Below are 18,044 nucleotides of genomic sequence, written 5' to 3'. Positions count from 1 at the left end.
ATATGTGTATATATATAATTTTATTAATTACAATATCCCTTTGAAATAAAGCTAAACTTTTATTGAAATACTTAAATTTCATCTAAATATACATTAAAGCTAGATTATTGTTCAGATGTATCAACTTTACAAAATTATACATTCTTTTTATAAAATATACATGGCATTCTGCATCACATTTACTTCATGTAAATACATAAAAAAGTAACTCTTATCGCTGCACATTCAAGCTATCAAATTTGGCAGTACATAGATGATTTTAATTTTCAAGTTTTTCAATTTGGTCCAGATTTATGAACAAGGAAGGTTCTAAGTTTCTATGTTACTAAAAATATATGTGTATATATATATATGTGTGTACTCTGTAAATGTAACAAATGTATATAACTTCTCTTTTGAGATATATAATAATATACTAAAATTTATAAAAAGGAAAACAGTACATTTGATTGCATTCTTCCTACATAGTATTGGAAGTGATATACAGAATGTAATTAATATCAATCATTGGATTAATTTTCATTAAACTTCTTGTACCTATACATTTATACTATGTAAATTACTGGAAGCATTTAGGTAACAAAATGAATATCTCTTTTATAATGCACATATAATAAATGTGTATAGTATCTGTATTACAAGAAAATGCTATAATTTTTTTTTCACTATAAAGAAAATATAGTACTATATTCTTCTTTTTATATGTTATATGAAATCACAATAATCGACTTTTTTTTAGAATAAGATAAACAGGAACTAACAGTAACATTTGAAACTGTAATAGTTTTAGATGGTTACTTGTTAATCTGCGCAAATGATAACAAATTTTCAATAATAAATTAATCGCTTATTATTAAAATAATTTTAGTTCTATTCTTTTAATTTATATTATAGTTACTGTTTTTTCAGTCCTTAATAACAGCATTCGTAAACTGTGCTTATACATATCAGGTTATTATTAAAAATATTGAACTCTGAATATTAAAAATATGTTTCTGAAAAATATAGCAGAGATATTACCTTTTTTATGTACAAAGATGGCCATCTTCTGAATATTAAAACTGGTATAATACATAAATATATATAAGTATATTGCATGTATATTTTAATATATATTTTCATGCAATTTTTATGCTCTGTGATTACCAATACTAAATGTTAATGCTTTGTATAATCAACATCCTATTCACTTTAAAACTTTGTAAAAACATAGTATTTAATGAATATTTGCTATAGATATTTATTATAATTCTACAAACTATTAAGCTCAATCGAAATCACTTTAATAATAAGCGATTTGAAAATTTGGCAATTCATAATACTTTGTAATATTTTGTACTTTTATATACAAGGCGCTTTGTAATGAAATGGTATAGCTTCTGCACAAAATAAAATTTCTGTTGAGTTCGGAATTTTTTCAGTATTAAAATTTGTCAAAATAAATGCTTTGATTAAAAGCAGTTTGTTATCCTGATATCTATACATTCTAATAACTATGTAAAAAAAAAAAAAATAAAAGATTATAACAGGAAGAAAATCTCTATAAAATACTTCTACACTTCTAAGTTAACTTGAGTGCACATAAAATATTGCCACGTTTCAATAATGTTTCCAATTCTAGAATTTCAGTAACTTATACTTATTATACGACAGCTTATTCCACTTATCCATTTCAACATGTGCAACTTGTTTTATTTTGAGGAAACAGTAAGACAGTTTCATAGATCGCATTTGCCACATAATCCAAATTAACTTCATTAAGCCCACACATGTTTATTCGACCGCTTCTCAACAAGTAAATGTGGTAATGATTTATTAAATGTTCAACTTGTCTCTCTGAAATAAGATTTATTATATTAAAGAAGATACTTTTTATAAATAAAAATCAATATTTTTTATCAGATACAAACCAGCGAGACCTGTATAACAGAACATTCCTATTTGTTGAGTAATATGTTCCCAAGAACCAGGAGTTCCTAATCTGACCAGTCTTTCATACAAACTTGTTCTCATTTCTTTTATCCTATTAGACATAGTGCAAATATGACCTTTCCTAAAAAAAATTGTAACATTTTAATTGATCAATTAACGTATTTCTATATTATTAACACTGTACCATTCTTTGAAAAGATCCGGATTTCGTAATACAGTTGCAACTATTCTTGCCCCATGATTAGGTGGGTTGCTGTACATTCCTCGAACAATTAAAGTTAACTGAGATTTAATTTGAGGTACATTTTTTATATCTGATATAACAAGTACTAAATTTCCAATTCGTTCGTTGTACAATCCAAAATTTTTAGCAAAACTTTGCGTACATATAAATTCTATTCCAAGTTCGGCAAACAATCTCACTGCGTAAGCATCTTTATTTAAGTCACCGCTTGCAAAACCCTAACAAAATATAAATATTCACATTTTGCATGCAAAATTATTTTATCTTCTTTCATGAATATTTATAATGTTATTTACTTGATATGCACTGTCAAAAACTGGAAACAGACGTTTTCTTTGAACTAGATTTGCTATTCTTGTCCATTGCTCAGGAGTTGGATCGCATCCAGTAGGATTATGCGCGCACGCATGAAAAATAATTACAGCATTTTCTGGAGCATCATCAAGATCTTTAAGCATTGCTTCTATGTCAATACTACGAGTATCTGAATTCCAGTATGTGTATTCGCAAGCTTTCTTAAACCCTCCATTTATGAACACAAGTTTGTGGTTCTCTGTTAAAATATTCTATGTGAAATATTGTACATTAAATACAGTATATTTAATTTTTTTATATTTACCCCAAGTTGGTTTGCTATAATAAAAGGTATCATAATGTAAAATACGACTCAAGAACTCTGCAGCAACACGTAAAGCTCCAGTACCAGATAATGTTTGAATACCAAAAGCACGACCTTGTGCAATTATAGGAGAGTCAGCACCCAACAACATACTTGTTGCTGCTTGACTGAAAGCTTCCAACCCCAAAACAGGAAGATATTCATGATTTTGCAATTCATCTGCAGCTAAAGACTTTTCTACTTTTCGAACAACTGGTAACACCCAGGGCTTTCCTTCGTTGGTACGAAAAGCTAAAAATAATTTAAATTCATTGTATTTTCCATGATTATTATTTTAAATGATTCATTAAGCTAACAGATACATTGATAACATATGTTACATAATCATCAGGTGTTCTTGGAGGTCATTCAAGAACAGATTCATTACAAACATGGTAAATAACTTATGAAAAAAAGTATACATTTATTTTTCTATGAACAATTTAGAAATTTGTTTAATTATTAATAATATTTATGTAAAATTGTTTAACTATTCTTAAATTATGTAAATATTGAAATAAGATATATACGTACCTCCTATAGATAAATTTACTTTTTTTTCATAATTATCTTCAACAAATGCTTTCTGAAGCGCAAAAACTTCTATTGGAGGGCCTAATTTGAGACCGCCAAATCTTGAACTCATCTTTTTAATGTTCAAATACTAAATGACAAGAATTATGTGTTAAACAAGTACACTAAAAGACTTGATTTGATTGCACCATTTTATATAGGAGCAACAAATACATTTACAAACCTCTTGTAATCGTTATATCCAACGTTTTGGATTTTTAATTTCAGATGTTGTAGATAAGAAGACTCGACAACTCATATATTCACGTTCAACTGATGTCATAAAAAATAACGTACAGTGCAATACATATGTGCGTAAACTTTTATCACTGATGAATTTAAATTAACTTTATATGTGTGTTCTATACATTATGTTTGATGTGAGGTGTAACTTCCAATACATGCATGTAGGGAAGTATATCAAATTTAGTTCCTCGTTTTTTCTGTAGGGCGCAGTTCGTTCGTTTTCTGTGCTCGATTGCGCGCTCATTCGCAGCTCGTATATGTGAATATGTGTAAATATTATATTAAATTGTGTATTAAGTATCAAAAATACAAAAAACAGAAGACAAAGTTGAAGAGAAGACCGGAGTCGTGACTTCTGACATCATTTCCACCTTGTGTTCAGAAATGCGTAAGCTGAAAATTTATACTCTATTTTGTCGGTACAGATGCAAATTAAAATAACATATTTCTCATTTATTCTGCTTTTATGGTGATAATTTATTAAATACCATTAATATCTTATGTATTTTTCTATATTTTTTCTTATATTTCTTATGGCCTGTTTTACCGATTTCTACATTATCGATTGATTGTTTAATTACAAAGTTTGAAATATTCAGATAGAGGGAGTAGTGCGCGCGTAAATTGATGCTAAGCGAGGCGGTAGAATCGGTGGACGGTGAATGCCTCAGTTGTAAATTGAACAGCGAAGTGTCCATTTCGTCGTTCGTTTCGTGTGCCAATTATTTTTTTCTGTTCTACTTTCCCTGTGCATATCTAAATACTTTTGGATTATCGCGTGGAGAACTGTAACAAAGTGAGTACTACGAAAAACTTGCAATTTTTAATCATTTATTGTTCCATCTGACAAAAGATGCTGTGCGTTTATGATTCGATTGTACCGTTTTGGCAAAGTATTCTCACTGTTAAATGCCCTTAACTAGTCATTATTCTCTTGTATTGTATTTTACAATAATTTTAATCGTAGTATGGTCATGGTAAATGTTGAAAGTGATCTCAGTCGAAGTGTTTACGTTTAAAATACATTTTATATACACATATAGGTGATCGTGTTATCTCCCGACACAGTCAGATTTCTTACCTGCGTTTGCTTTCAATTTTCTTTTTTCTCCTCTTTATTTTACATGAATTAAAAAGGGTGGGTTTGTAAACGAAGGAATGTATACTCTTGGTAACACGAAAAGGAAAGGGACATTTTACCTGTATGGCTTTAGCCTGAGAATATCGTTCATTGAGCGGAGGCTTTAGTATTGGTGATTACTTTACATGGATACAAGACCGGTCGTACTTAACATTCTTATATAGGTCGTTTCAAAACTAATGATACAAATCATGAATAACATATTAACAAACATATAACTATTTATTTCCGTCTACATTTTTGTTTATAATAAATAGTACTGTCTGCAAAATGCTGTAGTTTGATTTCTGCGGATGAAGGGGTTAATAAGCACTCTCCTGACAAGTAAAATAAATAAATACATAATTTCTCTCCCAATATTTATAAGAAAATGTTAATAAAGTAGAAAAAAAATCAGTTCGTGACATGAATATTTGTCGTTCGAGATGCAAACGCGATATTAAGTGTAATTAGACAGTTTTGTAGTCGGTGACTGGATTTTCCGAGAATGACCACGCGACATTTACGAACAGAATTGAAGAATATCAAGGTCGTTTACAACGAGAAGAATTCGTGCAAATTTGTGACGCAGTTCAAAGTATGGAACTAATTAATCCAATAGACGCGTAGAAATTTTACGAAACTTGTTAATGTATAACCTGAACACGTGCAATAAATATGTACATATTCATTTGATATCTACGAAGTAAATAAACCTGCTACAATAGTGATAGGAATCGCAGCAGTGACAGGTTTATTTATAAATGTAACGTTAGAACGCAATTTCGGCGATGGTTTTTGAAATCGAGATTAAAGGGTATTGCCGCCATCTTGCGGCATCGCGCGCTTAAGGATCAATCGATGTAAATATCGATACCCCATGTGGTACTTCGATACAACTTTTCTTCGCATTTTAAATATGAGCAAATAGTAGGTGTTATTTTTATTAATTAATAGATTTTGCTTTGTTTTTTTTTATAAAAATCTATTTCGATAATGATCGCCTAGGATGTTTCAGCGGACAGTAATAAATGTTACTGAAATTTTATTAATTGTAATCCAGATAGTAAAATGATAAGTTTTCAGGGATAAAGTGAAAGTATATAAATATTGTCAGTATACATAGATGGAAAAGCATGTTTAAAACGAGATAAGCACTTGTTATCGAACAACTTTCCTAAGGAGGTAAAAATTCAATTTTTTTTTTTGTTCTAATTTTAATTTATAAATCGCGTTTAAATGTACATATAGTGATAGATTAGAAAGTATTAAATTGTTGTAGGAAATAACTATATCATCGTTTAGTGATAAAATTTGTAGAATCTCATGATAAGGTTGATTCACTTTACAGACAATGGTAGATACAAATCTCTTTTATTATTGATCATCATAATACGTTATAATTATATACAAAACCATAGATTTTGTCTGTATTGAAATTTCCAAGAATAACAAATCCGTGCTCTATCTACGGATTTATCTACGAAAAGTGAAACTTATTGTTCTGAACGAAATTAGATGACAATTCCACGGACTTTGATCGAGGTTTCTGTCGTCATTGATTGTCCATAAGATATACCATTATAAATGACATTGTGGAGACAGTAAATGAAGAACAATCGCGAAATGAGTCGGATTGCGACGTGACCAGTTTGGTATTCCACCAAGCTGGTAGATCCTAAGGCTTTCTCCTCTTTGTTCAAATTATCGATGAAACAAAGCCTGACATTCGGGATTATCCTGAAACAAAGGACCCCTTTCGTGAGAGTGATATTCCGTGCTCAGTAATTTAACAATGCGTAAGAATCTAATTTAAATTAGGTAAGATTCATTTATTATTTAAAAGACTTTCTTAAACAACGAAAATGGATCGTTTTGGATCGGATACAACTACAGAGCCCAATTTAAACACACGTTTGCGCTACGAATAGCGCATTAACCCTCGTATTCTATTCAAAAATAGTTGTACAAAACAGAGAATGATTTAAGCTCGCAGTTGCATTATAACAGAAACAAAGATTAAATCATCCTCTTGTTTTTCGAGGAAATATCAGCGAGACAAAAAGTGTCCTGGAATATTTATCATTGTTGAAGAATGCATAAAGAGCCTTTGTTGTATGGACTTTGAATCTGGCAGAATGGTGTCACGTATATGGGACGCGACAAAACACCGCAACGATCCGCGTATGTTCAAAGAACATTTGCGTGCTTAATAATCTCGATCGATTGGCATACGTATCATATTACCATCGCTAATCATATTACGTTATATTAACGGTGGTTATATTAGTTTCAAAGTATTATCCCTGAAAAGACCAAGGAGGAGGCTTGTCGAGTCCGTCAGTTAGAAAGCTTATTATTTTTCTATTATCCTTCATATTTAGTCGAGAGAGAAAGAGAGAGAGAGAGTTTCACCAGTAAACAAAATTGACCCATCTGTTCACCTGTTTCTAAGAAACGACAGAAAGCAAACACAGACGTTAGCTTTGAGAACTGACTTCCTCATTTTTAATGATCAATATCTGTGAAAAAAAAAAAAAAGATACAAAATCTTAAATTATAGTTTGATTTAATTTTGAAATCAGAGGAAATTGCAGATTTGCAATTGCATTATTGAAACTTGTCATTTTCCATGTTATCTAACGAAAGAAATGATACCGTCCAGGTGTGCCACGAAATACAAAAAATGATACGGTTGCTCCCGTAGAATTTCGCGTTTGATCTAGGCTTTCACTTCTACCGTTATGTCTTTGATTACGTAAGAAAAATCGTACCGTGTTCGACTTTGCGATTATCCGGTGAATAAGTTTCGAGCGCATTTTCGCATGGCGCAATTTAAAATCCATTAAAGGTTTATTCATTCGGTTGGGACGTGATAATGACGAGTTTCTATAGTTTAGATCATCTAATTTTAATTCCAATTGATTAGCTTCACCTTCCAAATTCCACGCTTTGGGCGAATAAATAGCAGCTCACCCGATATCGTGGCTTGGGTCAATAATGTTGAAGCGTTAGGGCACACAGTAACAGGTTCATTTCTTGAAAGTTTCGAATGCACCATTTATCTAATCATTGAATTTGTACGACGATAAGCAATCTCCTGATATTTTTACTCTATCTCATTGAACAACCACGGACATTGGTGATTAGATATTAGTTGATGGGTACGGTCAAAGTTATGGTTCATTGACCAATATTTACTTTTATTTTTTGAAACTTTCTCCAGTGTTTTATCTCGACTCTGTTATTTTGAAAGACTACATAATGCGTCTTACCTCGTATCATGATTAATAACACTATTGATTAATAACAGATTGCTCAATTAGAAAGCAATTAGCGTTTATCTAACGTCAGTGAAATCTGTACTTGTTTTCTCGGTTGATTTCTCGCAGCTTGCTCTTTTGTTCTGTTTGACTAAAAGATCACCAGAAGCATAACGATCAACGATTCACATCCCGCCTAGACGACACATGATAATTTCGATGTGTTCTTTATCGCGAACTGCCAGCACTTCCTGTGACTCATGTGCTTGTAAACCGAAGCATCGTGTTGTCCACCATCACCCTAAAAGTTCTTCTCCCTTCCTGTACACGAATTAACTCCCTTTTTAGCCACGAAATCCAAGGGTTCGGGAGCCTATGTTACACATACTCCCTAACAATAGGTTATCGACGTGTTTGTAAATTTAATAGTAATGATTTATCGTCAAGAATCGGCGATGCACAATAGGTACTCACCCAGTGACCAACTTAACGTTAATTAAAAAACCTCCGTTCACTGTTCTAAGAGATTATACAATCTTTATCTGCGTTCCCACGCGCAATGAATAACGGTACAACTCTTGTCGTCTGAGATTTCTTCGTCCGACACTTCCTTCTTCTTCACAATTATTTATTTATCATATTTCAAGTAACATAAGAGCAAAGATCTGTCCAAAGTCCGTGCTGCTACATTATTCATGGTACATGTAGAATAAAAAAAAGTAAAACCATTCCTGATTAATTCATTCAGCCTTGCCGCAGTTTGATTAATTGATTACGCAGATATACTACTCGTTAGGCATTGTGTCCCTAAAACTTTGTATTAGCATGTGGAATTCAGAATTATTAGAGTAATCGTAGTTTACCAAAAAATGTGAATGATATTCAGACGGTGAATTACCGAACACGTGGACAGAATAATTGTTCAGACATACCTTTCTTCCGTATTCACCTTTGTCATGCTTTGAATAAATATTGCTCTTTACACGCGCAAAGAAATGTTGATGTAAATTTCATTCAGTAATCAGAGTTTGTTATTCAGGAACTTCTGTACTTCTGACTTATTTTGAAAAATTTTAACAAGACTATTTGTTAAAGTATTATAATACTTAATTTTCCTTTCATAGTTACAGCGAAATCTTCCAGTACACGTAAAAGAATAAATCTCTCCTTCATTGCCATGGTGTAGACCTTGGAATATACATAGACTCGTCATTCACGCACGCTCTTTCACGCGTCTGATGACACCCGTTGCATTCCATCGTTGTACTTGTAACCGAATTCATGTTATGCAGATACATAATGCACACGGTGTGCATGACAAGTTTCTACGATCAATTAACAGGCTTAACCGGGCCGTTCCATTTTACTTTATAAATAAACGTACCGTAGAGAACCCGTTAAATTGACTCTTCCGGTGGTATCTGTGCTCACACGTACATATTCGTAGTACGTACGTTCGTCATATGGTCATCCTATACGCAGAAAAACACGTTATTATATGATCCATTGAACACATTAATCTAAATTAATTCTAATGATCCATACGCGGTGTTAGCTTTTTATAGTAAAGAAATTAAAAGAGAAAAAAAATGGATATGTTAAAATTGAAACGTATAATTTAGTCATTCGAGCGTAATAATAACGATTCATAAATATGTATTTCATCGCGTTGACTTCGATTTCAACGTCTGCTTACATGAACGTAAAGAATGTTTCGTCATTGCACCTGTAGAACGTTCGCTTGGAGAATGAGCAAGTTCCTTCGATCCGACTATTTTTATTCGATTTTGCACTTACTCAGAGAAGGAATGTTGGTAACATGGAACACGATTTGCGTGCGTTCAGAACGACAGGTTATTTTCCACTTGATACGAATAAGGAGAATGATCAATTCTCAATGGGTTGGGAAAATGTGCAGGCTTATTTTTGCTTCTGATCTGACGTACAGTTACAAAGATTCCTTTGTGACGTTGCGGAAGGTCGTTCGTTATCCCCTTTTTTTAGTAGAAAAACATCAACCTGAAAATTTTAAATTTTACTTTTCCTATAAACAGATATTATTTTATGATTTTCTGTGCTGTGTGTCCACCGGCAATACCGTTGTATCGAGGGAGAGATAGGGAAACTCGATCCTTTTCCTTGGCCCCTACATTCCCTGCTTCTTGTGCATACGTATTTAACACCGTTAGTCGGTCTACACGTGAATTCTGGTCTACACTGGTCTGGTTTTTATTCAACTTGCTGCACCATTAGAGGGGCTTTGCTGGCCTGTTCTACCTACCAGAGACTTGTCTGCCTCTGGATGATCATTACGCTTGCCTCTAGCCTCGATCTCGTCAAACTTGGGTGTATTCTCTATAAAACAGTAATGTCAATATTAATGCAAGTCCATTCTATGTATAATATCTAATGTTGTTCAGTTTGTTCATTTATATGTTTAAGTATCAAATTTATCAGGATGTGAAAGCGTTAAGGGGGTAGACACGAGTAATGCAGCGAGGTGACATTACCGGCAAATATGGGCCTTGGGTTTACGGGAATCGGTTATTTGTCCTTATATGAGAACACATAGGGCTGGATGAGGGCTCATTCGAAAGAGGAAGGTACAATGCAGGGCGGTCAACTCATGGTTTAACGAGATTATGTCCATATTTAATGATATCAGTGTTGAAAGTAGAAGAAAAAATCGAGAAAATGCAGTTGAGAAATCGAAGCATTTTTAGGCCACTAAAAGAGTTTTGTGACTCAAACGGTGAGTTGACCGCCCTGCATTGAACCTTCCTCTTTCGAATGAGCCTTCATCCAGCCCTATGTGTTCTCATATAAGGACAAATAACCGATTCCCGTAAAAGTAATACCGACGTCCCGAATCGGAGAGGTCACGTGCCGTGTCTACCCCTTTAATAACCAGGAGTTACATAATCCGTACTAGCATCATCTAATTAGGTCATAGATTGACCGAACTCCAAATATGTGGGTAGCTATTGTCGACATGTGTTCACCCACGGTTTAGGTTGAATGAGAAAATTTTTTAGAAACGTGGCCTGAGAAAAGAATTAGGAAGTTAGCTCAAATTTCCAACATCCCTCCTCGTTATTCTTTGTCCAGAGCAAGTAGCCTTGAATGATTTCAAGAAGAAAACTGTAGGTTCTTTTTTCGTCGTCCTTAGTCAATTTATATTCTGCATTCGTCGATTGGATTTTACGTAGTTAGGAATCATAATTAGAGATATTACATTTACTTCAATTGATTAACTTTATCTGTTTATTACACCATTTGAAGTGATTAAATTATGTATCCAGCTGTGTATACATCCGTGTATCCATCCGTGCCAATACGAGAAACGTATAAACAACAATTTATCTCGTTGACTTAACTGACTCAATAAATAAAGTGACCCTTTGCTCCGCTTTGAAATAATACAGATAAGCAGGTATCTTTGTAATTTGTACGTTTAAATTCTTGTTTGATTAGGAATCACTCTTGCTCATGAAACAACCATCTCATTATAATATCATCTTCGCAATCTTTTCATACAGTTTGTCACTTTATCCACTTCCGGTGGCAGAGTCATTCGATACATATACATATCATACTTTACTTTGCACATGCTTACAAGTGAATCATGAAATTTAAACTCGCGTTGCGGCAAAAAACGTGATCCCTACTAATGATTCAGAGATTTAGTTCAACGATGGTGAACAGTTGCTGCTTCCTCGCTATTGCGAACAGCTGTCTATTAATCATTTACGTTTAATTCATTAACTCGATCGCTGTTGAATTGAAACTGATTAAAAGTTTATACCATTACACCTCGGTATGGGCCCCCATAAGACGATTTTAAGCGAATGTAAATGCAAATCTAAATTAGTTATACAAGCTTTAATGTTAATTTTATAAATTTTATTTTAGATACTCGAGGGGTCTTGAAAAAGTGCCATAATTAAAAAAGGCCATTATAGCGAGGTGTAGGTGTTCTATACTGTTACTGTACCATCTCTATACATAATACAAAAATATCAATGTCTTAAACTTACAATCCATTGAAAATCAATTTGCCTGCAAGTAGCTGCAGCAATCTTTTTTTTTTTTTTTTCAAATTTCAAGGTATTCTGAGAAAGTATTGGTCAAGACTGATACGCTTTGTAAATTCCTGACGTATCATTTTCATTCGTCTAACACGTATGCTTAAACTTTCTATTCGTCGAATGATAGAGGACAATCCGGAAATTGTAAGTAATCATTCTTCGGCGTTTATATGCGATTTTTTTCTGCGCATTTTGCAATGACTCAACGTGTATGTGTGTATATTATAAGTATAATTGCATTGACCAATCAGCGTTTTCTTCCTTTCGAACTGGACGAGCATTTTTCCGTCGACCTAAAAAAGCAATGGACATTTTTCAGCAATGAAAACTTGGTATTAAATTTAATTCAAATTTTGTTAGTTACCATCGATTAGGAATCGATCTGGAATGCGACTCGTTATGCCGATTTCGCATTCCAGGGTCTCTTATTTCATGAGAAAGTCAAACAACGTCCAACCGGTGAGTTAATTAAAAATTGTTTATCCATTTTTCAGATACAGAAGCATGCTGGTTGCTTGGAGCTTATTGAATACATGGAATTAAATATACTTACAACTAAATCCCAGAAACGTGGAAATATCTTTCAAGGAATGTAAATAGATGCTGCTGCATATTGTTTGGAATTAACTTAAGTCAGAATGGATCTATTGATTTATTTGTTAGCTGTTCTTGCAGCTTTTGAAGCAGCCGATGCTCTGGAAGGGCCAAATATTTGTACAAGACAAGAAACGTAAGTTTAATTATATTAAATTAACTGATAAATTAGAAATTCTGACCGTTAGTGCCTAACAGATTCCATACTCTATACAGGGTGTCTAGTTACGAGACAGCCTGTATTAGTTTTACATTCAAAATTTTACATTATTCTTTTAATAACATGTCGCATCTTTTAGTTACAAGATAACGGTGAGGGTATCGGAGGAGCAGCCTTATACAGTCCGAGAGTACACTTGGTGTCTCAGTTTTCCACCACGATGCTCCAAATACAAAGTAGTATTCAAGACCGTCTACAAGGAACAGGTAAAACGTTAACCCAATATGTATTGACCGCGTGATTAGAAAAGTATTCATAATTAATGATTGATTTCAATCAGGAATTAACGAAGCAAAGACCTATGGAAGAATGTTGTAAGGGTTACACAGAAACCACTGACGGCGATCGTTGCATTCCTGTCTGCTCCGAGGACTGCGTTCATGGCATTTGTACTGCACCTGATGTCTGCAAGTGTGAGTCAGGATACGGAGGACCATTATGCGATTACAGTGAGCATACGATTGATCGTTTGTCTGATTCACTCTGTACAGAAGCTTCTGCTTCTTAAGTATATTAAGTATGTATATCTCTCTTTCCACAGAGTGTCCATCAGGGAAATGGGGCAAGTCTTGCGAGAAAGACTGCATGTGCCAAAATGGGGCCAGCTGTGATCCATTTGACGGCAAGTGTGAGTGTACCAGAGGCTGGACCGGTGATTATTGCGATCAGAAATGTTCTCCTGATCGATATGGACAAAACTGTGGCGAAGAGTGTCGTTGTAGAAACGGTGGAAGTTGCCACCACATTTCTGGAGAATGCCATTGCGCTGCTGGTTATACAGGACCTCTGTAAATGTTCTTCCATGTGGTTACCAATTTTCATCAGCTTATGTAATTCATAAATAATTTATCCTTTCTTTAGTTGCGATGACTTCTGCCCACCTGGTAAACACGGCGACGAGTGCAAATCGGAGTGCAAGTGCCAGAACGGTGGATCCTGTAATCCTACAACAGGCGAATGCTATTGTGCACCTGGATGGACGGTAAACATCATTTAAATCGCAGAGATCTATGCAAAACATGTAAAAATAGAATTTAACGTGAAGCGTACTTTTTGGAATAGGGTTTAGTTTGCGCCAGTCGCTGTCCAGAAGGTTTCTGGGGGAAAAATTGTTCTCAGACTTGTGATTGTTACAATAAAGCTGGATGTCATCATCTTACTGGTAAATGTGAATGTAAACCAGGCTATTATGATGAAAAAGTAAGTATCCTTAACCCTGTCCCTTGGTATGCAGTTGTTAATAACATTTGATTCGTAACGTTAATCCTTTGATAGTGTTTGCAACTGTGTCCCGAAGGAAAGTTCGGTTTAAACTGCACAAGTAATTGTACTTGTGAAAATGGAGCAGCTTGTTCTCCCATTGATGGTACTTGTACCTGTAATCCTGGTTGGACCGGTGAAAAGTGCAATAAACGTGCTTGTCCAGATGGATTCTGGGGAGCTAATTGTACAAACGTAAGCGAAGAGAATGTCCCATCCATTAAAGTCTCAAATTAATAGGATCTTTCCTTTAGGTTTGCCAGTGCGACGATGAGAATACAAATCTCTGTCATCCCTGGACTGGAAAATGCATTTGCAAGGCTGGATGGGATGGCGATACCTGCAGCAGACCTTGCCCTTTTTATACATATGGAAAGGGTTGCCTGAATCGTTGTAACTGCAAGAATAATGCACAATGCTTGCCTGTTAACGGGACCTGTATCTGTGCTGCTGGATACAGAGGTGAGGATTGTAGCGAAGTATGTCCTGACAACACTTACGGCGAGAATTGTGCACAAAAATGTGTCTGCAAGAACGGTGCCACTTGTTCACCGGAGAACGGCCGATGCAACTGTACAGCAGGTAATCATCATATTTTTATGTTAGATACGTTAATTAAACACTAACGATCGAAGATGAAAGATGCAAATGAACGTGCTATCTATTGTAAGTCTATGATTAAATTTCAAATTGTTGATTGAAAGAAGTATCCTTTAAGCATCTTGCGATCGTACCACTTGTCTGCTACCTGTATGTTTTTCTATTTTCTGTTTGAATGTAATCGTTAATTTAATATAGAAGTACGATCGTGAATTGCATGAAAAAGTATAACAGTAGTTTTTGTTTTCTCCATTATCTGCAAAGTTCATTGGCGTAACTAGGGCGAGGGCCAAGGTGGGCCTGATCCTCTCATCGTTTTAGTTACGCCAATGGCAAAGTTGTGGATTAAACATTGCGTATAAGGTAGGTAAAACTTAGAAGCAACAGTTGAGTTTATTCATCTTAAGAATTCGGTGTAAATTATATTTTTGCATGTGTTAAATTTTGTCAGGATGGGTTGGTGTTTCTTGTGATCGTCCCTGTGACGACAAATCGTTTGGGAAAAACTGCGAGGGCAAGTGCAAGTGTTTTAATAATGCCGCCTGCAATCCTCAAAACGGTAAGGGTGTTAGTTGCAACGATTTTTTTCATTTTATCTTACTTTGTCGAGAATCACGCTACGTTTCAATTTTATATAATCTTCGTTGCACTTGCACCAGAACACACGTTACTTTTTTTTTAACCACCTGCAGGCACATGCACGTGTGCAGCTGGCTTCACCGGCGAATTTTGTCAAGATCATTGCAAAGAGGGATATTTTGGATTGGGATGTACCCAGATCTGCGATTGTCACGAAGAGAATAGTTTGGGCTGTGATCCTGCCACGGGTCGTTGCACCTGTAAGCCCGAATGGCGAGGTCTGTTTTTATTATTTTCTTTCTTCATTCGTTGATCAATCGTCATAGAAAGCTTGCTCAATGGCAATTGGATCTTCGATAAAGTTTGTGATTTGAATAATATAAAACAGGAATCCGCTGTGAAACCAAGTGTCCTGAAGGTCTTTACGGCAGTGATTGTCATTCGCACTGTGACTGCATGAACAATAGCTCGTGCGATCCTGAAACTGGCACATGTATTTGTGCTAGGGGTTGGGAAGGATCCGATTGTTCGCAGCCATGTAATGAAGGCTGGTACGGTGTAGGCTGTAAAGAGAAGTGTCCAGAAAAAATGCAGGGTAAGAATAATATTGAATTATTCTATGCGAAGGTGAGCTAAGCTGTCGTTATCAATGTTTTTGAAGTTTAATTAGCAGCATGAACCTCGCTGTAACACTTTAGATATTTTTTAGTTAAAGTAGATTGTAATATTTTCTTGAGCATGGATATAGTTAGCTAATACAAATTATTTAACACTTGGTAATAATAAAAAAATTTGGTAATGTTTTAACTGTTGGTGTAACAACTATTTTTTTTATTGCACATTCTCATAAGTCAGAAACTTCAATCACCCTGGTAAGTCATGAACATTTCATGTAAAATAATGATTTTTCACATATAATGTAAGTCATCGTATAAACTGACATAAAGCAATAACTTTTTTCTTATTATTAATAAACGATCATTTGTCAAAAACAAATTCATATTCTTCTAACTCATAGTTTAAAGTCTATGTAAAATATATTATTTTTTAGATAATATGACTTGCGATCACGTCACCGGAGAATACGTTTGTCGCCCTGGTTACTTGGGTCTAACTTGTGAGCATCCTTGTCCTCCCAATCGCTATGGATTAAACTGTGCTAATCATTGCCGCTGTAAAAATGGTGGAGAATGTCATCATGTAACAGGTAAGATTTCCATCGCTTTTTTTTATATTATAATTTTCATATATGTATGTGTAATGTATTATTACTTTAGGTGTGTGCCAGTGTCGACCTGGTTGGAAAGGAGAGCACTGTCAAACACCCTGTCCAGAAGGAACATATGGTATAAATTGTAGTCAACATTGTACATGTCAAAATGGAGGAAAATGTAGATCTAACGATGGTCACTGTCGTTGTACGCCTGGTTGGATAGGTACCAAATGCACTGAAAGTAAGTGAAAACATTTCACGTGAGAAACAAAATATTTGAATACTAATCATTGTACTTGATAATAGTCTGTCCAGAAGGATACTACGGTGATCACTGTATGGAACCTTGCAATTGTAAAAGTGATTTCTACACTTGTCATCCTGCCGACGGTTGCATTTGTAGACATGGATACGGAGGTGGATATTTTATTTGAAACTTAATGTTATCATACATTGTAATAATGGAACGTTAATATTATTCAGGACCAAATTGTGACGAAGAACTATTTTCACGGAACGTTCAAGAGAAAGATGATGGTGGATATGGCAGTATAGTAGCAGGATTCTTATTCGCTGCAATTGTTGTCATTGCTATGAGTTTAGCAGGTTGGATATATCACAGGCGCAGAGTAGCTGATCTTAAAAACGAAATTGCCCAAGTACATTATGTCGCTGATCCCCCTTCTCCTCCAGGTACATAAAAGAGCACCATTTATTTTCTGTTTAAATGAAAATTCATTTTCCTTGTTATACGTTTTTTTTGCAGAACAAACTCAGTTTGACAATCCGGTGTATGCCTATCAAGGCTCCTCTAAATTTGATGATGGAACAACTACTTTATTAAATAATTTCCAATTTAGAAATAATCTAGGGACAAGCAAGAAAATAAATAATGAAAAAGCTAAACTGGGACTGAATAGCTGTACTGATGATGACGATGATTGTAAAGGTAATATAAAAATAAAATCATTCTGTGTTGAACGTATATTTATGATTATTAATGTTATTTTTTTAGGAGCATATAATCGATACGATCTGAAGAATCGAGATGCTGATATGGGAAATCCAAATCTTAACGTATACCATAGTATTGATGAAATGGATGGAAAAAAGGTTGAGCACGTTTACGATGAAATTAAACAAAATAATGATGAATCAGAGTACGATCAGTTGGATAATCCAAGACCTGTTAGCGGTTATAAACAATTCACTCGTGTGCCGAATGGTTTTTGCTCGAAATCGTCCGACAGCGCAGGACCTAGTAGATCAAAGGATAAAGATCCAGAGCTTGGTGAAACTTAAATTCTTCTCATTCTTTATGAATTCAGGTTCTTAATTTAAACAAAAAAAAAAAAAAAAGTGATTTAGGAAACAGATTATAAGAATCATACCTTTTCTTGATCATTAGTGATTGATTCTTCTTGCCTCTCATAGCAAGATAAGTTTCCTGGTTA

General features: G+C 34.4%; 2 protein-coding genes and 1 long non-coding RNA gene across 10 annotated transcripts; 1 reads left to right on the top strand and 2 right to left on the bottom strand.

Moving 5' to 3' along the window:
- Position 1: 1 nt before the first annotated feature.
- On the bottom strand, positions 2-3,748 carry Got1 (Glutamate oxaloacetate transaminase 1). The gene is made up of 7 exons (XM_034337906.2): positions 3,592-3,748; positions 3,369-3,498; positions 2,796-3,086; positions 2,473-2,729; positions 2,117-2,394; positions 1,911-2,053; positions 2-1,836 (listed from the first exon to the last, which is right to left on the bottom strand). The coding sequence occupies exons 2-7, from the start codon at positions 3,478-3,480 to the stop codon at positions 1,673-1,675; spliced, it is 1,245 nt and encodes a 414-aa protein (XP_034193797.1). The 5' UTR covers positions 3,481-3,498; positions 3,592-3,748; the 3' UTR covers positions 2-1,672.
- A 154-nt stretch (positions 3,749-3,902) lies between these two features.
- On the top strand, positions 3,903-18,015 carry drpr (multiple EGF like domains draper). Of its 3 annotated transcripts, none has more exons than XM_034337888.2 (18): positions 3,903-4,041; positions 12,619-12,854; positions 13,018-13,144; positions 13,219-13,387; positions 13,480-13,726; positions 13,800-13,920; positions 14,001-14,138; positions 14,214-14,393; positions 14,453-14,780; positions 15,250-15,357; positions 15,491-15,655; positions 15,766-15,972; positions 16,429-16,584; positions 16,655-16,831; positions 16,897-17,007; positions 17,074-17,283; positions 17,357-17,539; positions 17,606-18,015. In XM_034337888.2, exons 2-18 carry the CDS (start codon positions 12,763-12,765, stop codon positions 17,890-17,892), a joined length of 3,006 nt encoding a protein of 1,001 aa, XP_034193779.2. In that variant the 5' UTR covers positions 3,903-4,041; positions 12,619-12,762; the 3' UTR covers positions 17,893-18,015. The 3 variants fall into 3 exon arrangements, with proteins under 3 accessions (XP_034193779.2, XP_076546962.1, XP_034193780.2); XM_076690847.1 differs by lacking the exon at positions 3,903-4,041 and adding an exon at positions 4,293-4,449; XM_034337889.2 differs by lacking the exons at positions 3,903-4,041; positions 15,250-15,357; positions 15,491-15,655; positions 15,766-15,972 and adding an exon at positions 4,293-4,449.
- On the bottom strand, positions 5,401-10,050 carry LOC117610475 (uncharacterized). Of its 6 annotated transcripts, none has more exons than XR_004582927.2 (3): positions 9,733-10,050; positions 7,218-9,508; positions 5,401-6,513 (listed from the first exon to the last, which is right to left on the bottom strand). It is a non-coding gene; the product is annotated as an uncharacterized LOC117610475 (long non-coding RNA). The 6 variants fall into 6 exon arrangements; XR_004582920.2 differs by having other exon boundaries at positions 5,401-8,427; positions 8,511-9,508; XR_004582922.2 differs by having other exon boundaries at positions 5,401-8,720; positions 8,969-9,508.
- Positions 18,016-18,044: the final 29 nt, after the last annotated feature.

This window comes from Osmia lignaria, chromosome 11, assembly GCF_051020975.1.
Source record: "Osmia lignaria lignaria isolate PbOS001 chromosome 11, iyOsmLign1, whole genome shotgun sequence".
Classification (NCBI taxonomy): Eukaryota; Metazoa; Arthropoda; class Insecta; order Hymenoptera; family Megachilidae; genus Osmia; species Osmia lignaria.
Note: the sequence above shows the minus strand (reverse complement) of the source record. Positions and strands in the feature narration are given on the sequence as shown.